The following is a 20,262-nucleotide window of genomic DNA, read 5'->3' on the forward strand; positions in this document are numbered from 1 at the left end:
GCGTGGCACTGGCCCTGCGGTCCCCGGGTCGCAGCGGCTCCCTCTCCCAGGCCGCCTCCTCCAGGTGACTGCGAAGCAACCTGTTCAAGTGGCAACCGGGTAGATCCTCCGGGTTTCCACCGGCTTGGCTCGGCGCTGCATGCCCGTCAGCCGCAATCGCGTTTCTCGGGCTCTGGGATTTTAATTTCACTGCACGGCTGCTAGCAGTCCGACCGCCGGGCGCTGCAGCTTGGGGTGTGTGTGTTTCGGATCTCGAACCCCGCGAGAGGCTGCGCGGCGGAGCGCGCCAGGGCAGATTCCCAGCGGCGGGGCACGGCTCGCGGTCCCCTCCCGCGCGCTCGCCTGCTGCTGGGCGAACCGCTTCGGGATCGCAGAGTCGGCGGGACTCCCCGCCGGGTCCGACCGCCAGTCGGGGCAGGGCACAGCCTTGCTCCCCAGGGCGCCTGGCTTACACTCCGCATTTCTTTTTGCGCTCTTTCAGGAGGACGCTGGCAAACGACGCTCCGCAGCCGCCTCGGTCTTGGCAAACATTCCACATCCACGTCCCCCGGCCTGCGCGCCTAGAAGCTGGATCTACCATGAGTCCAGCCACACTGACGGTAACTGCGGGTGGGGAGAAGTGCCCAGATGCCAACGGTCCCCGCCTTTGAGAGTCGACGGCAGACCCGTACGTGCTTGTGGTTTGTGGGAGAGACAGGCGCTGGATTTTTGAATTCCAAATTATGTGCAGAATGCTCAATCTTCACACCCGGACGGATCCGACAGTACAGGAAAGGGGACTCGCGTAATTCTGGGACTGCATTTTGCATCGCGTCTCCTCGAGCTCCGTGCCGAGTCTCGCGTAGGGAGGGAGTTGGGGCCCCGGGCCAGCGTTGCTGGTGCAGAGGGTCGGCGGCAGCCCCGCGCACCCATGGCCATGTTGCCTTTAATGCCCTGCCCCTTTGCGTGGCCTTCTGAGGGTTTCCAGGGCTGGCCCGGGTTGCTTCCCACCCGTACGCTCTCTCTTACCCCCAGACAACCCCAGCAGGCAAGGCTCCCCGGAGCGGAGACCTTTTGACTCCCCGCTCCCTCGCTCCCACCTCCGCCCAGGCCCGGAGTGGCCCTCAAGAGCCGGACCTCGCCCGGCCCCGGCTGGGACCATGGTGTTTTTCTCTGGAAATGCCTCGGACAGCTCCAACTGCACCCACCCGCCGCCACCGGTGAACATTTCCAAGGCCATTCTGCTCGGGGTGATCTTGGGGGGCCTCATCCTTTTCGGGGTACTGGGGAACATCCTTGTGATCCTTTCCGTGGCCTGCCACCGGCATCTGCACTCGGTCACTCACTACTACATCGTCAACCTGGCGGTGGCCGACCTTCTACTCACTTCCACGGTGCTGCCCTTCTCCGCAATCTTCGAGATCTTGGGCTACTGGGCCTTTGGCAGGGTCTTCTGCAATATCTGGGCGGCGGTGGACGTCCTGTGCTGCACTGCGTCCATCATGGGACTCTGCATCATCTCCATCGACCGCTACATCGGCGTGAGCTACCCGCTGCGCTACCCCACCATCGTCACGCAGAAGAGGGGTCTCATGGCTCTGCTCTGCGTCTGGGCGCTCTCCCTGGTCATCTCCATCGGGCCTCTGTTCGGCTGGAGGCAGCCGGCCCCGGAGGACGAGACCATCTGCCAGATCAATGAGGAGCCGGGCTACGTGCTCTTCTCCGCGCTCGGCTCCTTCTACGTGCCGCTGACCATCATCCTGGTCATGTACTGCCGGGTCTACGTGGTGGCCAAGAGGGAGAGCCGGGGCCTCAAGTCCGGCCTCAAGACCGACAAGTCGGACTCGGAGCAGGTGACGCTCCGCATCCATCGCAAAAATGTCCCGGTAGGAGGCAGCGGGGTGTCCAGCGCCAAGAACAAGACACACTTCTCCGTGAGACTCCTCAAGTTTTCCCGGGAGAAGAAAGCGGCCAAAACACTGGGTATCGTGGTCGGCTGCTTCGTCCTCTGCTGGCTGCCTTTTTTCTTAGTGATGCCCATTGGTAAGTCTTTACAGCACCTCATTTTAGCATTTAGGAGTCTTCACCCTCTTCCCATTATGCTACCCCAGACTCACAGTCAGGGGTGGAAGAAAAAGGATCTGCATTTCAAACAGCAAAGCTAGGGAGGGCAGTTAAGGAAAGGCTCCTATGTAGAAAAGTAAATTTTCATTCCCTTTCTGCTCTGGCTTCATTTATATAACGTCCTAGGGCACTTTTTCAACTACTGCAAAGTGGCATCCTACTGAAGCAGATTAATTGGTCTCCTTAATAAGAACGTCAAGTTTTCTTAATGCCTTAAAGCATGTGTTTAATTTAAATACATCCATCCTCGGATTTCAAGTCTCAGTCTCCACCAGGCACTTTGGCAGGGGCCATGGAATGCCACTTTCACCTCTGCTGCTGTGGACTGCAGGTTCTTGTGTCCTAAAAGTGAGCACCATGCTTATTCTGAACAAACGTGTAATTTTATTATTAGATTAGATTATTAAGGGTTAGTTATAACGGTCTGCTTATGTTCTGTACCTGTGTTCATTTTGTTTTCTGGATTCAGTGTGGAAGAAAGCACGGTGAGCCACTGACAAGAAAAAAAAATGATATTATGTCCAAACCAATTTAACCTTTAAAGAATTCAACATAATGTTTCCAATAAGTAAATACATTCCGTTTTATTTTAATACGAAGTATTAAAGCAAACACTACTCTTATCCAAAATCATTCAGGAAGCTTCAGATGACACTGTTTGAAAATAATACAGTAATGTTACAAATCCAATTTTCGCAAATGCTAAATTAGCTGTTGTCAAGCTAATTAGTTCAGTATAAACTAAGCTGATCCACTTGGAATTGTCGTCTATCTCTGGAAGGCCTTCCTGAGATCCCAAAATGGTTGTTTGCTATTTTTAGTTTGTGAGCTCAAATACAGACCCACACATTGGTTATCCACTAACTCTGGCAAACAAAAAATTACAATCAAAAAATGAATAAAGGTCTGTTTCTGTACTTTAGAGCCAATTTACATGGCATGTACGGAAAGTAATTTGCAACACTGTGTAGTAAGAGCAGCTATTATTTTTTGAGGGCTAACTATGTTTCAGATATTGACAATTTTACATCATTAGTCCTGTCAATAACTCAGTGAGGTATGCATTATTATCCTGTAATCACAAGTCGGGGGAAGGGATTCTTCGGGTTCTAGAGCTTTGCTGTCTAACGCCATAGCCACCAGCCCCACGTGGCTATTTAATGTAAGTTAAAATTAAAGAAAATTAATATTCAGTCCCACCAGCCACATTTCACGTGTTCAATAGCCACATGTGGCCAGTGGCTACTGTTTTGAACAGCAGAGATATAGAACATTTCCATCACTGCAGAAATTTCTACCCAACATGGCTGCTTGAGAGGCCCTTCCAAGCCCACTCCCTGGCCTTTCATCATTATTGCTTTCTCTGCTCCTAGAATTATATCAGAGTTTTGAATTTATTTAAATAACACTCTTCACTTGTGCCACTGGCTGCTTACCTGCCTGTCTGCATACCATCCCTTCCTCCTGAAGTGTGCACATTTTTTCATGCATCTATCTGTTCACTTGTCGAGTATTTATTAAGCACTTACTCTAGACACTTAGGATGAACAAGGCAGAAGAATCCTTGCAGTAAGATGTTTGCAATCTTTGGGGGGAAATAGACAAAAACAAATATATCTTAAGAAGTCAATGACTAATAAGCAGTATTTTAAAAATGAACAGAATAAGAGGATAGAGTGGTGCTCTATCTATCATGGCGAGTGGTCAGAAAAGTCCTTTCTGAAGAGGTGATATTTGAGCAGAGACCTGACTGAATTGAGGAGCAAGCCTTGCAAAGTCTGGAAGGAAGAGCTTTCTGGGCAGAGGGAACAGCAAGTGCAGAGGTGGGAAGGAACCTGACCTATCTTTTAAGCCAAAGTAGAATTTGCATATTCTTCTAATTGTGATGGGAAGCCATCCAATCAAAGGGGCTTTAGCAGGTGAGTGGCTGGTCTTATATTTTTAAAGGATCATTCTGGCTTCTGGGAGGAGTGAGGGCTATTTTGGGGTGAGAGTGGAAACAGGGAGACCAGTTAGGAGGCTGTTGGAGACGTCAAGGAGAGAAAGGTGAGGATGCCCTGCACTCAGGTGAGACAGGTGGGGGTCATGTGAAGTGATCACATTCGGCACTTATTTCAAAGGTAGAGCTGACAAGTTTGGACATGGGATATGAGAAAAGGAGAGGACTAGAGATAAGTCCCGGGTTTGGGGACGTAACAACCGGGTAAATAGTAGTGCGTTTTACTGAGATTGGGAAAACTAAAGGTCGTAAGGGGCTGATGGGAGTGTGAAGTACAAGTGCCTATTTTGTACAGACATGTTGAGAAATGTCTACTAGATGTCTAAGTAGAGATGTCAAGTAGGCAGTTAGATACATGAATTTGGTGCTAAGCTGGGCTTATGATATAAACTTGGGATGCATCACCATACTTAAAGCCACAGAAATGGAAGGATCTGCAAGAGAGAAAGTCTGGAGAGAAAAGAGAGATAAGGACCGAGGCTTGGGGCGTCCTGATATTTGAAGGTCGGGAAAAGGAGAACCAACCAGCAAAAGAAATTGGGAAGGAGTGGCCAGGGAGGTAGGAGAGCTTGATGTCCCCGAAGCTGAATGGAAATGTTTCACCAAGGCAAGAGCCATCAGCTGTGTCACATGCAGCTGCTAGGCCAAGTCAGAGGAGGACGGGGAATCAGCATTGGACTTGGCCATATGAGGAGGTGCTTTGAGGATAGTAGTTTCCGTGGAGTGATGGAGACAAAAGCCTGACGGTGTGCTTTCTTGAGAGAATGAAAGATGAAGTGGGGACAGTGAAAACAGGCAACTCTCTGGGAGGGTTTTGCTAGACAGTGGAGCAGGGGAATGCAGTGTAGCTAGAAGGATCTAGAGAGAATTTTCAAAGGTGGGAGACAGGATATCATATTTATATTCTGTTGGAAATGATGGAATAGAGAGATGGTGTAGGCAAGGAAGGAGACCAGAGGGTTTAGAAGTGACAGGGAGACCAGGGTGTATGAGCACAGAGGCAGTAGGTATGGAGGGAGAAAGGTAAAGCTCTCTTCCAAATATATGTATATCCTCAATGAGATAAGAATCAAGATCATGTCAAAATTTGATGAATTTTATGTATTTTTAAAACTAAGTTATTTTAAAATTTCATAGTGACCAAGAGAATGGAAAACATGTGAGTTTTTAAAAAGCAGGTGTTCCTCACTCCCAAGCCAAAAACATTGTTGTGAGAGTTAAATTTTAGATGTGGGTAATGGCAATTGCTTGCGCTTTGCTTTGCACCTCAGGAGCAAATTGGAGTCAGACAGATAAAACTAGACATCAGCTTAATTCCTCTTTCTTCAGGTTCCCTTCTGTATCGTTCTGCTCATTCTTAAAAAGAAATGAACCAAGTACCTAAATGTATATAAAACTATCCTGTGGTATCTATATTCCCTATCTTCAGTAAATTGAGCTGAGTTGAAAAGAAAAAAGCAAGAATCAAGATCATCACCTAAGAGTGGGGAAGGAATAGGAAAGGAGGGAGGTTTGAGGAGCAAAAGAAGATGTGAAAGATTAATCTTTGAGATGACGGAGTACATAGATCATGGACATTTAGGAGGTCCTGAGGATGTGTTTGAGACTTAGGGTCATAAATTTAAAGGAAGGCCAATCAAGAAGGCTGGATGCTGCTTTCTCACAGCTAAGAGGCTGAGGGTGACAGGGAATGTTGCTGATGACTGACTGTATCTAGGGACCCTGGTAAAGAAGGGGAGTGTGCTATAGCTGATTCACTTTGTTATACAGCAGAAACTAACACAACATTGTAAAGAAATTATCCTCCAATAAAGATGTTAGAGAAAAAAAAAAGAGGAGTGTGTGAAGGGACATAGGCTAGATCAGATTAGGGGTCATACAGAGTTAGATGGTGGAAAAAGTTTAGGTGATTGGGAAAAGACAGGTGATTGGGAGTTTGGGACTGCTGATGGTGGCTTAGCTATCCAAGGAGATGAGCATGATAGAACGGGTCTTGAGGTCCTCCAGGGGAAGGGAGACTCTGGTCTAATCATAGCCTCCCTCTCGGATCTGCTGTCTTGGAGACCTGGTAATGTTGAAGTGAAGATGGGCACAAGATCACCGAACCTACCACATCTATGGTCCACGTTTTCTTCCTGACACTAAACTAGTAAGACACTATTTCTTCCAGGAGTTATGGCTGTACAATAAATTCCAGGCACTGCGTTAGACAGAACAAAAATCTGACTAAAGCACATTCCCTGCCCTCAAGGGCCTCACAATCTAGTTAAGGAGACAAATTGAAAAAGATTATCACAAATCTGTGAGATTGGTCCCCAAAGTGGTATGACAAGTGCTGAGGAATAGAACAATGAACTGTGTCTGGAGATCACTACAGAAGCTTCTAGAAGTATTGCAGTTGACTAAGCAGGGACTTGAAGACAGCACGACGTCTGCTGGGCCATCAGTGAGATGTTATTTGTTTTTAGTAACTATCTGAAGTACATAGTTCATGCAAAATGTGAATAGAAGGATAAACATGCCATTACGTTATTATACACAAGGGACACGAGCTCTTAAGTACAACAAGTAGTCTCTTGGGAAGAATAGCTTATCAGTTTGCACTAGGCTGCCAGAGAACAGTGGGATTGGAAACTAAAACCAGAGCAGGGATGAGTGAGTGCAGTGTCCAAAGCCGAGAGGTGAAGCATCCACCTGCGTTAAGAACCAGACCAGGATAATCAGGTGAGTGAGGACTTTCCATTTCATTGCTGAAGGTCCCTCTGGACTTATGAGAAGGTTCTGTCTCCTCCTGGACTCTATACTTCACTCTCTCCCCAGCTCCCCGCTACCAGGGCTGGGTTGGTTGCTGGATTGAAGAGTGTGATTTCAAGTAGGAATCTAACTTGTCTGCTCTCAAGTCTAAGTCTTGCTAGTGTTGTTTTCTTTCCGCATCCTAAATGTTTGGTTGAAATCGAGAACCCCTTCGGCGGAGGGGACGGGAATCATGCTTCACGTCGTTATCAGTCATTTATACCTTAGAGTGAATGTTTTTTAAAAAAAGTTTTGATCATGAAGCTAAATGAAGAGAATTTGAAGGTGTTAGCCTTCAACATTTGAAAGAAGGAAGGGTATAACGGTGCCTCAAGGAAGCTTGGGCACCTGAAGTGTGTGCATCATCTTTGCTTATTTCATCCTTTTGTCTAGAGGCCAACAGGACTAAAGGCAGTGTGCTGGGTGGAAAAAGTGTTGACCTGAGATTTCAACCCAGGCTTTCTTTTTCATAAAATATGCCTAGCATAGCGCCTAACACAGAGCGAATGGCAATACATGTTAATCTTATCTGAATTGATATGATTCACAGACCATCACTGACATATTCTTTTTTATAAATTTGTTTATTTATTTTTGGCTGTGTTGGGTCTTCGTTGCTGCGCACAGGCTTTCTCTAGTTGCGGCGATCGGGGGCTACTCTTTGTTCCAGTGCGCGGGCTTCTCATTGCGGTGGCTTCTCTTGTTGCGGAGTACGGGCTCTAGGCGCGGGCTCAGTAGTTGTGGCTCGCAGGCTTTAGAGTGCAGACTCAGTAGTTGTGGCACATGGGCTTAGTTGCTCCGTGGCATGTGGGGTGTTCCTGGACCAGGGCTCTAACCTGTGTTGCCTGCATTGGCAGGCAGATTCTTAACCACCACGCCACCAGGGAAGTCCCCACTGACATATGTTGATGCAGGATGTTGCCATGAGGAGTGGATGCCCTTGGAGGTCTGAGAAAAAGAAAGCATCAGAAAGAAAAGGGATGAAGGGGGGCAACATCTACTGAACATATGGTTATGTGTTGGAACTCTGGGCACATTATCTGATTTAAATACAAAACAGGCCTTATTGTCAGACTGAGCCATTGCTATTATCTCTGAATGAAAGGAGACAGCGTTGGGCTGAGCTGTGGTTCAGGTGGAAAACAACTATTTGAGAATTAGTTTAAAATAAAAAAGGCAGCAGACAGCACATGGTAAGGAGGGAGAATAAGTTTTAAGATGGAGTGTTCGGGGAAAGGCAATACTGGCAAGGAGATTATCAGGTGGAAGCAGTGAGGCAGAGAATGATTCCTTCACTGAATCTGCAGAATTTCATTGAGTGTGTAGTATGTGCCAGGCAGCTAGAGAACCCCTGGAGATAAAGACAAACAAATCCCTGCTGGGACTTCCCTGGCGGGACAGTGGCTGCGCTCCCAATGCAGGGGACGCCGGCTCGATCCCTGCTCAGGGAACTAGGATCCTGCATGCCCGCTCCTTGGCGTGACCAAATAAATAAATAAATACTCACCTGCTTTATCCCACAGCATACGTACAACACTCTTAGAATAAACATAACGGCACAACCAGCAATACGATTACTGTAAACATTAAAAAAAAAAAAAATCCCTGCCCTAGTGGAGCTGAAAATCTGCACAATTAAATACATAGCAAAGTCTCAGATGGTGACGTGAAAAACAGTCAGGAAAAGGGGCGAGTACATATAATGACATAACGACTCTGACTCTTGTGCACACCCAAGACAACGCGAGACTATGTTGCTTCGCCACAGGTACAAAAGATCAGGCCCCTGATATCTGTGGAAAAGGTTGACTTCTGAGAGATAACGGGGTGGAGAGAATCTAAGAGCCACTGTGATTTTAACATGAGACCAGTTTTTCAGTTACTCTTGCTGTACCACCAGTCATCGCAAAACATAGTAACTTGAAGCAGCAGTCATGTTATGGCTTGTGACTCTGTGGGGCAGGGATGAGTCCAGGTCCAATTCACTGGGCTGTCTGGCTGGATGTCAGAATCGGTGGCCGCTCTTCCTCCAGGGGTTGAGACTCGCTATCCTGCAGTGTGGCAGTTCTCTCTCCAAGAGGGCAGGAGCTGCGGGGCTTCTGAAGAGAGCGGCCCAGACCGGGCCCAGTGTCACTGCTGCCTCATTCTGTGGGAAAAGCAAGTCATGAGGCCAGTATACGTTCAAGGGGGGGAGAGAAATAGACTCACCTCCTGATGGGGGAGCAGATCCATAACGGGATGAGGGGATTTTTGTGGCCATCCTGCAGCACCTCTTCCTCACAAGCATATCAAATAGTATTTCTCTTTCATCCTCCAGTTATTTATGGAGAACTCCCCATACGCTGGGCTTTACACGATGCACCATGTAAACACCAGTCTGGGTGCTTGCCTTCCTGCAGGCTTCTAATCTCCACAGGGAAATAGACATTAATCAGATATCCACATAAAAAGTGCAATGAAGACGATGGGGTTGTACCTTGGAAACCTACGCTGTGGATAAGGGTGACCCTGGGCACGAGGGCAAAAGAGTCTTGCTAGGAAGGAGAGCTTGACCTTTGAGCTGAGATCTGTAGAATGAGGAACTCTTCACTGGCTAAAAGGAGGAGGGAAGGAATGGGATGGGTAAAAACTCTGATAGGACTGGCCTGGTGCTTAATGAGGATTTTCCAGGAGGCCAGTGTGGCCAGAGATGAAAGGCTGATAGAAAACTAGTATCGAATGAAGCTGGACAGAAAGAGATCTGACCAAATAAGCCTTTAAAGTCATATTATGAGTTTGTGTTTTTATCTGAAGAGAGCCAGGAGCAGAGATGACATGATCAAGTCTATATTTTAAACTATCAAAGGCTTAGTGAAAAGAGGGCTGTGTATAGACCAGTTGGGAGACACTTACACAGGACAGTTGAGAGGTTATCCTGCCAACTAGGATTCTTCTCACTCGTGATTGAAAATATTTATTTCTGTGAGCTGCCACATAGCTCTTGAATGCCTCTTCTGTCGTTGCCTCCAGAGCAGATTTACGAGAAAAGCTTTCCCTGATCACAAATAGTCTGACCAGACTTGGCTTTAAGTTAATTGTGGCTCTTTTCCGCAAGACGAGTGTGTCAACAGAGATTTACCGTCATATTCAAAAGAATGTGCTGCAGGCTCAGAAAACGTCTCCTGTAAGTTCTAACAAAGCTTTGAGCAACAGCCACCGCTTTCAAACCAGCTGCACACTGGCAAGTCATTACTTTGAAGGAGACGATACTTAGTGACCTAAGCATTGCTGTGCTTTGTTACTTCATAGTTTCAGGTTCAGATGCTGGGATGTTTTCCTGAGGCATTTTCTTTGGTAGTTTCACTGTCTTTTAGCCCTTTTACTTGGTTTTCCAACTGGACGCTTACATAGTGGCTTCTCATTTTGAAACTGCATGTTTCTTTACTGTTTGAAAATTTCCCCCCCCCCATGTTTATATTTCGATTTTGTGATGTGAAATTGCTCATCTGTGCTCTTTGGCCACATTTTATTAAGTCATTGATTTTCTTTTTGTAAGATTATTGAATACATTGAACATTTATCACTTCATATCCTGGGTTGCCAGCTTTCTCATGCTATATTCAGACATGCTGAGAAAATGTACTTTCTTTATTTTTCAAAAACTGATAGGATCTTTTTCATGAACTCCAGTGGAGACACACACACACACACACACTTTTAGTTGAATCCAATAAGTTCAGTTAAATCCAGTCACTTAAGCAGCGTCTTTATATACTCAGCCCCCCTTGGATAACTCAGCCTTTCAGGTTTGCTTGCTAAATTGTTAATCAGGGGCACACATAACCTCGTGGTTATTGGGGTCCGGGAGAGAGGAAATTGTTGGGCCCTCGGTTGACATTTCATGGTGATTTTTAGTTTCCTGCACTGGGGATGTTGGCTTAGTCTAGTGACCGGTCCCCAGGCGCTAGTCCCCAGCCATCACGCAGCTGTCTCCCAATAAGTCTGAAGGTGCTCCCGCATGGACCATTGACCCACCTGATGACTCAGCCCCACTCAGTCCTTACTGCGACTACAGACACTCAAAAGTTTATGTGTGTCTCCATTTGGTTCCTGGCTGGGGTGACAATTGCTCTGTGGGCATTAGCCAAGGAGTTACTTTATCCATAACAGCCCACGTGACCACCTTTCACAAGCTTCTGAGCTAAACCCTCAGCAATGTTTCATCCCTGTCTCAAGGTATGGAGAGCCCTGTGGGTTCCTTCCACACCCCTCCATGCCACACCATCTCATTCCACACCCAAGCACACCACACCAAACAGGTGTGCCAACCCAGACTTACTCTCTGCCCACCCACACTGGCTGTCACTTTAATGGGTGCTAGAGCCCTCCTGTGTCCTATCCCAGATGCCCAGAATGGAGAGTGGGGGAAAGTACTTTCACTACCACCTTTATCTTCTTAAATGCCTCTGTGGTCCTTGTTGAGAGGGGAGCTCAGAACAAACACCAGGCTGCCTCTTTTCACTACCTCCTTCCCCACTTTTCCCCACAGTCCACCTGTGGAGGACAGATGTGGCAGGCTTTCCCTTCCTTTTTCTGGCTAAATGGGACCCTCCTCAGAACCATGTCTTCTTCCTTCCTGGGGGGCATCCATCTTCTATGGAACAGCAATGGCAAATGGATGCAGGCAGAGAGAGAGAGATAGGTTCACTAAAAAGGGAATAAAGACCAGGAGTATTTAACAATGTTATAATCTTTATACATATTCAGCAACTATTTTTCCCATTGGTTTTTTTTGCATTTTATCCTTTTTGTGGCTTTTACAAATACATAGACATTTAAAATGTTTATGTAGTCACATATTTTAATCTGTCTCTTCATGGATTGTGCCTTCTCAGGGATGCTTGGAGAGATCTTCCCCCACGTAAGTCAGATAACCTCTATTTTCTCCTCGTTCTTTTAAAGCATCATTTGTCATCTACCTGGAATTTACTTTTGTATTTTGGTATGCGATGTCTAACTGTATTTATGTAGGAATGGTTAACCAGATATTCTTAAAAGCTTTATTGAATAATGTATCCTTTCCCATCTTCTCTGGAAAACTACCTTTGTTGTATTAGAGAGAATCCTGAATCTATTTTGGAACTCCCACTTCTGTTACATTTATCTATCTCTCTAATATTGGTGCTACATTATTTTAACTACTGTGGTTTCATAATACCTTTTAATATTTTCTAGGTTAAGGCCCCTGGATGAATATTCTTTTTTAAAAAATAAATTTATTTATTTTATTTATTTATTTTTGGCTGGGTTAGTTCTTTGTTGCTGTGCGTGGGCATTCTCTAGTTGTGGTGAGCAGGGGCTACTCTTCGTTGCGGTGTGTGGGCTTCTCATGGCGGTGGCTTCTCTTGCTGCGGAGCACGGGCTCTAGGTGTGCGGGCTTCAGTAGTTGTGGCTCGCGGGCTCTAAAGCACAGGCTCAGTAGTTGGGGTGCACGGGCTTAGTTGCTCCGTGGCATGTGGGATCCTCCCGGACCAGGGCTCCAACCCATGTCCCCTGCATTGGCAGGCGGATTCTTAACCACTGCGCCACCGGGGAAGCTCTGGATGAATATTTTTTTCAAAATGATTTTGTCTGTCTTTGCACGTTCTTCCAGGAAAAGTCTGGACTCATTTTGTCAAGTTACATCTCTTACCCCCACCAACACCAACACACACACACACATGCACACACACGCACTCACACACACACACACACACACAAATCCTGTAACATGTTAATCATAATTTTTAGTATGTATAGATTAATTTGAAAGGAGACATCTTTATCACATTGAGACCTCCTGTTAAGAAATATGACATATGTAAATCAACTCTACTTCAGTAAAAATATATGACATGTTTCTCCATTTACTTCCCAAACTACTTTCGGACTGTTGTTTAAACTTTACTTTTAAACACACTTACTATCATGTCCTAGAAAAATGACTGTTACAGCGAAGCCAGGAAATGCTGCTTTGGTATTTCAGCGTTAGATACAACACGTTGGTTTTTAGATCAGTACCCTTCATCATGTCAAGGACATATCTTTCTATAGTTTATAGAACAATTTTATCAAAAATGAATTTTTAATTTTATCAAATGCTGCTTTTTAAATATGCATCCATATAATATTTTTCATTGATACTGATTTGATAAATTTTATTTCCTAATATTAACCTATCCATATATTCTTGGAATAAATTCTATCTGATCAGTGACATTATTCTTTTGTATGTTACTGCATTATACTAAGTATTTTATTTCTGCTTTGCATCTGTATTTCTATGTGAAATGAGTCTATCGTTTTATTTTACAGTGTGTTTTTGTTGCATGTTGGTTCTGAGTTTATATTAACTTTATAAAACGAATTGTGACACTCTCCGTTTTTTTTTCTACCATCTGTAACAATTTAAATAGCGTAAGAATTATGTGTTCCTTGAAGGTTTGAAAGAACTTGCCCATAAAACATTTGGGCACAGCTCCTTTTATGGATGCAGCTCTCAGAGACTGGTTTCTATTTCTTGCATGGATAGTGGTCTATTCTGATTGTCAGATTTGATAATCTTTGTTTTCTTATTTTCTATTTTCCTTCTCATTGAGGTTTAACATTTTAGCACAGAATTCTACATGAAACTCTGTTATTTTTCATTTCTTTTCTATCTTTCTCATTTCCCACATCATATACTTGTGTTTTGTTGCTTTTTGTCTTCACTGAGATATCTTGAAAGATTGTCTATTTCATTAGTTTTCTCAAAGAACCCATGTCCTAGAGTTATTAATCACTTTGCTCTGTTTTCCAGTGCACTAATTTCGTCTCTAGAAATTTATTTTTCTGGTTATATTTTGTTCTTTTATATTAACTTGAGGAAAATGTTTGGTTCACATACTTTAATTTATTCCTGTCTAAGATTAAAAACAACCAAAGTTGTACATTTTCCTCCAAGCAGACTTGAATTCTTTACTTTATGTTTTGCTAGGCAGTACTCTCATCCAGTTTTTCTGTTTTTCCTCTTTTAGTAGCTCCTTAGTCCTATGTGGACAGAAGAGGATTCATTGTATTATTGTTGTTCGTTAATTTAAAAAATAATTGGTGTTTTTATCCCTCCATTTTTAAAAATTAATTTTGAATTTACTGTAGAGTGGTCAGAGAATGTGAATCCAATAATTTCTAGCTTATGAAATGAATTGAGGCTTTTTTAATGACTTGATATATGACCAATAATTAGCACATTTAATAGATTTAATGTTTGAAAGATATATATTAATTAAACGTTAACAGGGGTGTTTTTAAGATCATATTTATCCAGTATTCATTATCTTTACCTTTATCCCTGATCTACTTTATTTGTTACATATTGAGAGAGGTATGGTAAACCTTCCTACTGGGAATAATTCTTTCAATTATTTCTTATATTTTTAACAGGTTTTACTTTATATATGTTGATGCGGATGCATTTTACTTAAGAGATTAAGTCAATAATACCTTCATTTAAAGTATTATTTAGATTTATTTATTTAATTAATAGACTTTTTGTCCTATTTATTTTTCCTTGATATGTACATTTTTGAAAATTAATATTGCAATCTCTAATATATTTTTGTTTGCATTTACCAACATACTTTTGCCCGTCTTTTTTTTTTTAATTTATTTATTTAATTTGTTTATTTTGGCTGTGTTGGGTCTTCGTTGCTGCGTATGGGCCTTCTCTAATTGCGGTGAGTGGGGGCTACTCTTCGTTGTGCTGCGCGGGCTTCTCATTGTGGTGGCTTCTCTTGTTGTGGAGCATGGGCTCTAGGCACGCGGGCTTCAGGAGTTGCAGCACACAAGCTCAGTAGTTGTGGCTCATAGGCTCTAGAGCGCAGGTTCAGTAGTTGTGGCACATGAGCTTAGCTGCTCCGCGGCATGTGGGATCTTCCCAGACTGAGGCTCGAACCCGTGTCCCCTGCATTGGCAGGCGGATTCTCAACCACTGCACCACCCAGGAAGCCCCTGCCCGTCTTTTTATACATCAGCTTGTGTAACTTGCATCAAATGGATTTTTCAGTGTCTACGTGTCTTATCTGGGTATTTGTCTCTTAGTAAAAATATAACTAATTTCCACTGATTGTAACAGATATATTTGGGTTGATTTTTGTCTCCTGGTTTTATGTTTTCTTCCTTTTCTTTGTTTTCTGTCTCTTGCAGACTGGACCATTTTATTCTTTGCTTTTAAAATTCTGCAGTATTTTGGAAAGGTGGTCTCCTATTTTTAATTCTACTAGAGATTATCTTTGAGCTTTTCAAAAGCAGTTTTTTAAACCTTCGTTTCTCTCTTAAACAACCATCCCTATCACCCACCTTTGCCCACATAAGGGAGGAAGTTTATCACACTCTTATTTTCCCTTCCTCCAGAAACCTACATCTTTTGGTTAATAAAATTTTGTGTTTTAAATGTCGGTTACTGCTATTAAATGTTTATATTTCCTATCTTGTCTTTTGTATCTTTCTGTAATTTAGTTTAGTAATACAAATAGCCTTCTGATTATATACTATGATTTACTCATTCATGAGCTCTGGATTTTGCTTTATCTACCATGTGAAATAGGGACCAGCACACTATGGCCTGTTTTTGTAAATAAAGTTTTATTGGAACACAGCCATCTACATTTGCTTACAAATCATCCATGGCTGCTTCCATGCTACAGTGGCCGAGTTGAGTAGTTGCTGCAGAGACTGCATGGCCCACAAGGTTTAAAATATTTGCTATTATATTAGAGTATAATGCCAAATAAATTTTGACCAATAACAACATAAGCCAAACGCGTTTTTTAAGCCCGTATGTGCCTGAGTCTAAATACATGAAAGATGACTTCTCTGAGTATAGAACTCGAGTTATATATTTTTTTAATTTCAAAATACTGTTGTTGTTACTCCTCTGTCTCTTGGTATTTAGTGCTTTATAAATGACTTGAGGCCAACTTGATTATTGTTTTCCTTTTCTCACGTATTCTCTTTATTTATGTGTTTATTTTCTCACCAAGATGTTTACAGAATTTTTTCCCAATCAAATTAAAAAATGTCCCCTGGACATTTCTGTTTGTGGGATAACTTTTTCATTGTGATTGCCTGGAACCCCGTGCACATTTTTTTTTTTTTGTCCTGAAGCTAAAGATAGCATCCTTTGGTGATCACTTCATCTGCTTCACTCTTTCTCTTGGAATTCATATTAGCTCTATTTTGGATCTCCTGGGCCTGCCCCCTTTTTCTCTTGCTCTTTTACTCACATTAGTCATCTTCTCGCTATTTTCCTCTGACTTCCAAGTTTCTCACGTTTCTCCAGTGTGTGTTCTATTTTACCTAGTTAGCCTTAGTAGCTACCTCCACCACCTTTGCTCCAGTCCACTCCATTTTATTGGCATATTGTTCCATCTTCATTATCGCCTACACTGAATTTGTAAACCCAATAGCTCCTTAAATCACATTTCAATACAACATAGATATTTTCTTCCATATCACTGCTTTAAAAATGGAGTTTTATTATTTATTTATTTATTTAAAATATTTATTAGTTGCACCGGGTCTTAGTTGCAGCATGTGGGCTCCTTAGTTGCAGCTCACCAGCTCTTTAGTTGTGGCATGCAAACTCTTAGTTGCGGCATGCATGTGGGATCCAGTTCCCTAACCAGGGATCGAACCCGGGCCCCCTGCATTGGGAGCATGGAGTCTTATCCACTGTGCCACCAGGGAAGTCCCAAAAGTGGAGTTTTATATTTGAGGATGTCAGATTCCTCAGATTGATCTCATCTCCTGAACAGCTGAATCTTTTCACGGGAACAGTAATTCTTCTCTTTTTGTTCAACCTCACCGAGAGTGACGTAGGGATAAAATTTGAAATGGGTTCTGTTTGGAACTGGTTGGGTCCTGGTCCAAATCTTTCAGACCCATATTAAGGGGAGAAGGAAAGAATTGTCTTTGTTGTAGTTTATATTTGCCAGAGTATACCGATCTGTTCATCCAGAGTGAGCAGAGAGGAGGTAGAAGGACAAAGATTACACTGTTGCACAGCAGAAGAGTCCTTGTCCTGTTTGGTTGACACAGTGGGTGCAGTGGTCTCTCCTCCAGGTGGGATGACCGGCCCCCTGGGATCCATGTCCCAAAGAGCCTCCCTTTACTTCTTTGCTGGTCTTGATGGGAAAACCGAGGGATCTCCCACCCTGTGTGGACCTCAGCATCAGTATTCTCCTCAGACGCTTGAGAGCAGTTACGATTTGTCTTTGATAAGCTATCCCTGAGTCTGCCTGTATCTCTAGCATCTGCTATTCCAAGCCCCTGGGGGTGTCACCTGACAGCAGTTGGGAGCCATCTTCCCTTCACCCCTTTTCTTGAGGTTAACTGAGGACTCATTAGTCCTTCATTCAGGCTGGTGGTGATGGAATTATAGTTTCCAGACATCTCTCAGAGGTTCTAGCTTATGGATATGGCACCAACTGTGTATTCTTTTAGATTCATTAAGAGTTTAGAAAAGGGATGAGGAAGTGCAGCTTGATCTACACATCACTGCCTCAGCCCTGGCAGCTTTTCAGGTTGACATCAAAATGTGAAGCAGAAAAGAGAAGAGCCTGACATGTGATCATTTCCTTTGGTTTCATGGAAGCTTGTGGTTCAAGACAAAGCAATCAGAGGGAGATACCTATGGAGTCAGATGGGGCAGGGTCTGTGTAGGTAAGCAGGCTGAACTTTCTCTTGATCACAAGTGGATGAGATGAAATCATGTGAAGAGCTTAACAAGTCTTCTTCTAGGATAAAGAAATGAAGGAGTTTACGTATGGGACGTGAGGGGTGGTTGCCCTAGTCAGTTCAAGCTGCTGTAACAGAACACCACAGACAGCCTGTCTTAAACAATGGATATTTATTTCTTAAAGTTTCGGAGCTGGGAAGTTTCAAGGTCAGGGTGCAGCATGGTCAGGTTCTCATGAGGACCCTCTTCCTGGTTTACGGACGGCTGGTTTCTCGCTCTGTCCTCACACCGCAGAGAGCGAACCAGCTCTGGTCCCTTTATCGCCTTATAAGAACACGGATCCCATCATCGGGACTCCACCCTTGTGACCTCATCCAAACCTAATTACCTCCCAAATTGGAGGCTCTGCCTCCAAATACCATCACAGTGAGGGGTAAGGCTCCAATAGATGAATTTGGGGTGGGGGACACAAGCATTCAGTCCATAGCAGTGGTGCTTGCAGGCCACTTTTTGCATCTAATTTAATTCCTAGAAAAAGCCTGTAAGATAGAAATCGCCAGGCTTATGTAGAGAAGTGGAAACCAAGGCACAACAAGGAGGAAATGACATCTTGATGGAGCTACCTGGCTGCTCTCCCTGGAACAGAGGATAGTGCTCTGGCCATGAGTTAAAAGCCCTGGGGGGCTTCCCTGGTGGTGCAGTGGTTGAGAGTCCGCCTGCCGATGCAGGGGACACGGGTTCGTGCCCCGGTCCGGGAAGATCCCACATGCCACGGAGCGGCTGCGAAAAGCCCTGGGTTCCAGCTACTCATCTGTAGAAAAAGGGGCTTGCATGGGACCAGTAGATTTCCAGCTTCTCAGCTTCACAATTCCTTGTTCCAATGATATCCTACTCAGAAGCCCAAGATATGAAATGGATGGAAGTCATGCTGCACCTATGGAAGCGGCCAGGGAACCCTGAGTCCTGGACACTGAGTCCTCGCCTTCCCACTGGCAGTGGCCGCTGGGGGCGTCTGGAGCACAGGTTGCTCTCTGTAATAGTATCTGATTCCAGACTCACTCAGTAAAGGGTATCAGAAGAAGTTCGGTTTGCATTTTCAAAGGAGAAGGAGGGAAAGCTGACAAAGGGCACATCGGCTGTCATTGTTCTGGAATGCTGGCAGAGCCGTAGTCTTTGCCCAAAAAGGGTTTGAAAAGGGAACATTGCACACTTTATTTTTTTGTGTACTCTCCGCATTTAGCTTATCGCTGGGGCATTTAGTTGCCAGTGAGAAACCTGCTGTTTACAAATTGGTCATGTAGTTTGATCCCATATGATGAGAAATGTTTTTGAAGGTTACCTGCCATCTGCAATCATTTGCTTTGTAAAAGGATTTTGCTGTCATCAAGAGATAACTAAAGGACAATCTCAGAAATGGATTTTTTTTTTTTTAAGGAAACTCTAGGAGAGGGTGTAAGTGCACACGTGCAAGGGACAGCCATCGAAGACAACATTGACCAGGCTTGGCAGACGCCATTCTCCTGCGTGTCTTATTGAAAACCAGACAAGGATTTTGGACTTGAATTAAGAAAAACTGGGGAGTCACTGTGGGTAGAGAGCAGGGAGGTGACATGGTGGACAAGTGTTAAAGATGAGATCAGCAGTTGGGGCAAGACCCAGGCTGACTGTCTATGTTTGAATGAGAACCTGAACAGGGGTGAGGCCATGAGGCACAGAGAATAGGGATATTTCAAGGTAGAATCTATGGGAATCAGAGGCTGCATGTGAAGAATCGGAGTGGGATAAACAAAACGTAGCATTTGTGCTTTGAGTGTGGAGTGGGGTTGTAGTGCCAAGGACAGTGACACTGGGAGGATGAATATCTTCTGCAAGGCCTTCAGTTTTGACCACGTTCAGCCTGAAATGATGGTGTTTAAGTGAAACTATCAAGAGCTGTGCTGTTCAATGCAGTAAACTCTAGCCACATGTGGTACATTGAAGTTAAGTTAGAATTCATTGACTTTAGATAACGTTAAAAACTTAGTTCTTGTAAAAACACATGTAACATTTTCCCCATGTGGCTCCACTCTAAATCCCATTTCATACATCCCCTCTCCCCTAAATTTCTCAGTGCTTTGGAAATACCCCATACTAGATACAAATGCCATGTCACCTGCAAACACAGTTCCATAAAAATAAAATAAAAATAAAAACTTAGTTCCTCATTCAGGCTCACACATTTCAAAGGCTCATTAGTGACATATGGCTAATGGCTACCATATTGGACAGTTGCAGGTATAGAACAATTTCTGTCATCTCGGGATGTTCAGTTAACTGGACTGATCTAGACATCAGTAGCAAATACCGGCATTTTGGTGATGGGGTAGCTCCTGGGATGGGAAGGGTAAATGGTGATGCTAATTCAATGGGTCACCTCTCAAGGAGGAGGGCCTAGGGATGAATCTTAGGACATACATGAAGTTGAGAGAATGAGGCATAAGAAGAACAAACAAAAATTGCCCTAAGTTTTAGAAAAGTGGGAGACTCAGCATAGCATAACATCCTGGCAGCAAAACAAGGAGAAAATGTCAGTTAGGAGGGAGTGGTGCCAATGTCAAATGCTGCAGAGACGTCACGGAGAGAGAGAACCAGA

General features: G+C 44.1%; 1 protein-coding gene across 1 annotated transcript in view; it reads left to right on the plus strand.

Annotated features, from left to right (window-relative positions):
- The first annotated feature begins 484 nt into the window (after positions 1–484).
- Positions 485–20,262, plus strand: part of ADRA1A (adrenoceptor alpha 1A) — an 84,658-nt gene continuing 64,880 nt past the window's right edge. Inside the window, exon 1 of the mRNA XM_022595016.3 lies at positions 485–2,022. Coding sequence (XP_022450724.1) covers positions 1,140–2,022 — 883 coding nt within the window. The 5' untranslated portion in view covers positions 485–1,139. The remainder of the gene's footprint in view (positions 2,023–20,262) is intronic.

This window comes from Delphinapterus leucas, chromosome 6 (assembly GCF_059928025.1).
Source record: "Delphinapterus leucas isolate spDelLeu-1000000601 "Yukka" chromosome 6, BTC_Dleu_Yukka2, whole genome shotgun sequence".
NCBI classification, from domain to species: Eukaryota; Metazoa; Chordata; class Mammalia; order Artiodactyla; family Monodontidae; genus Delphinapterus; species Delphinapterus leucas.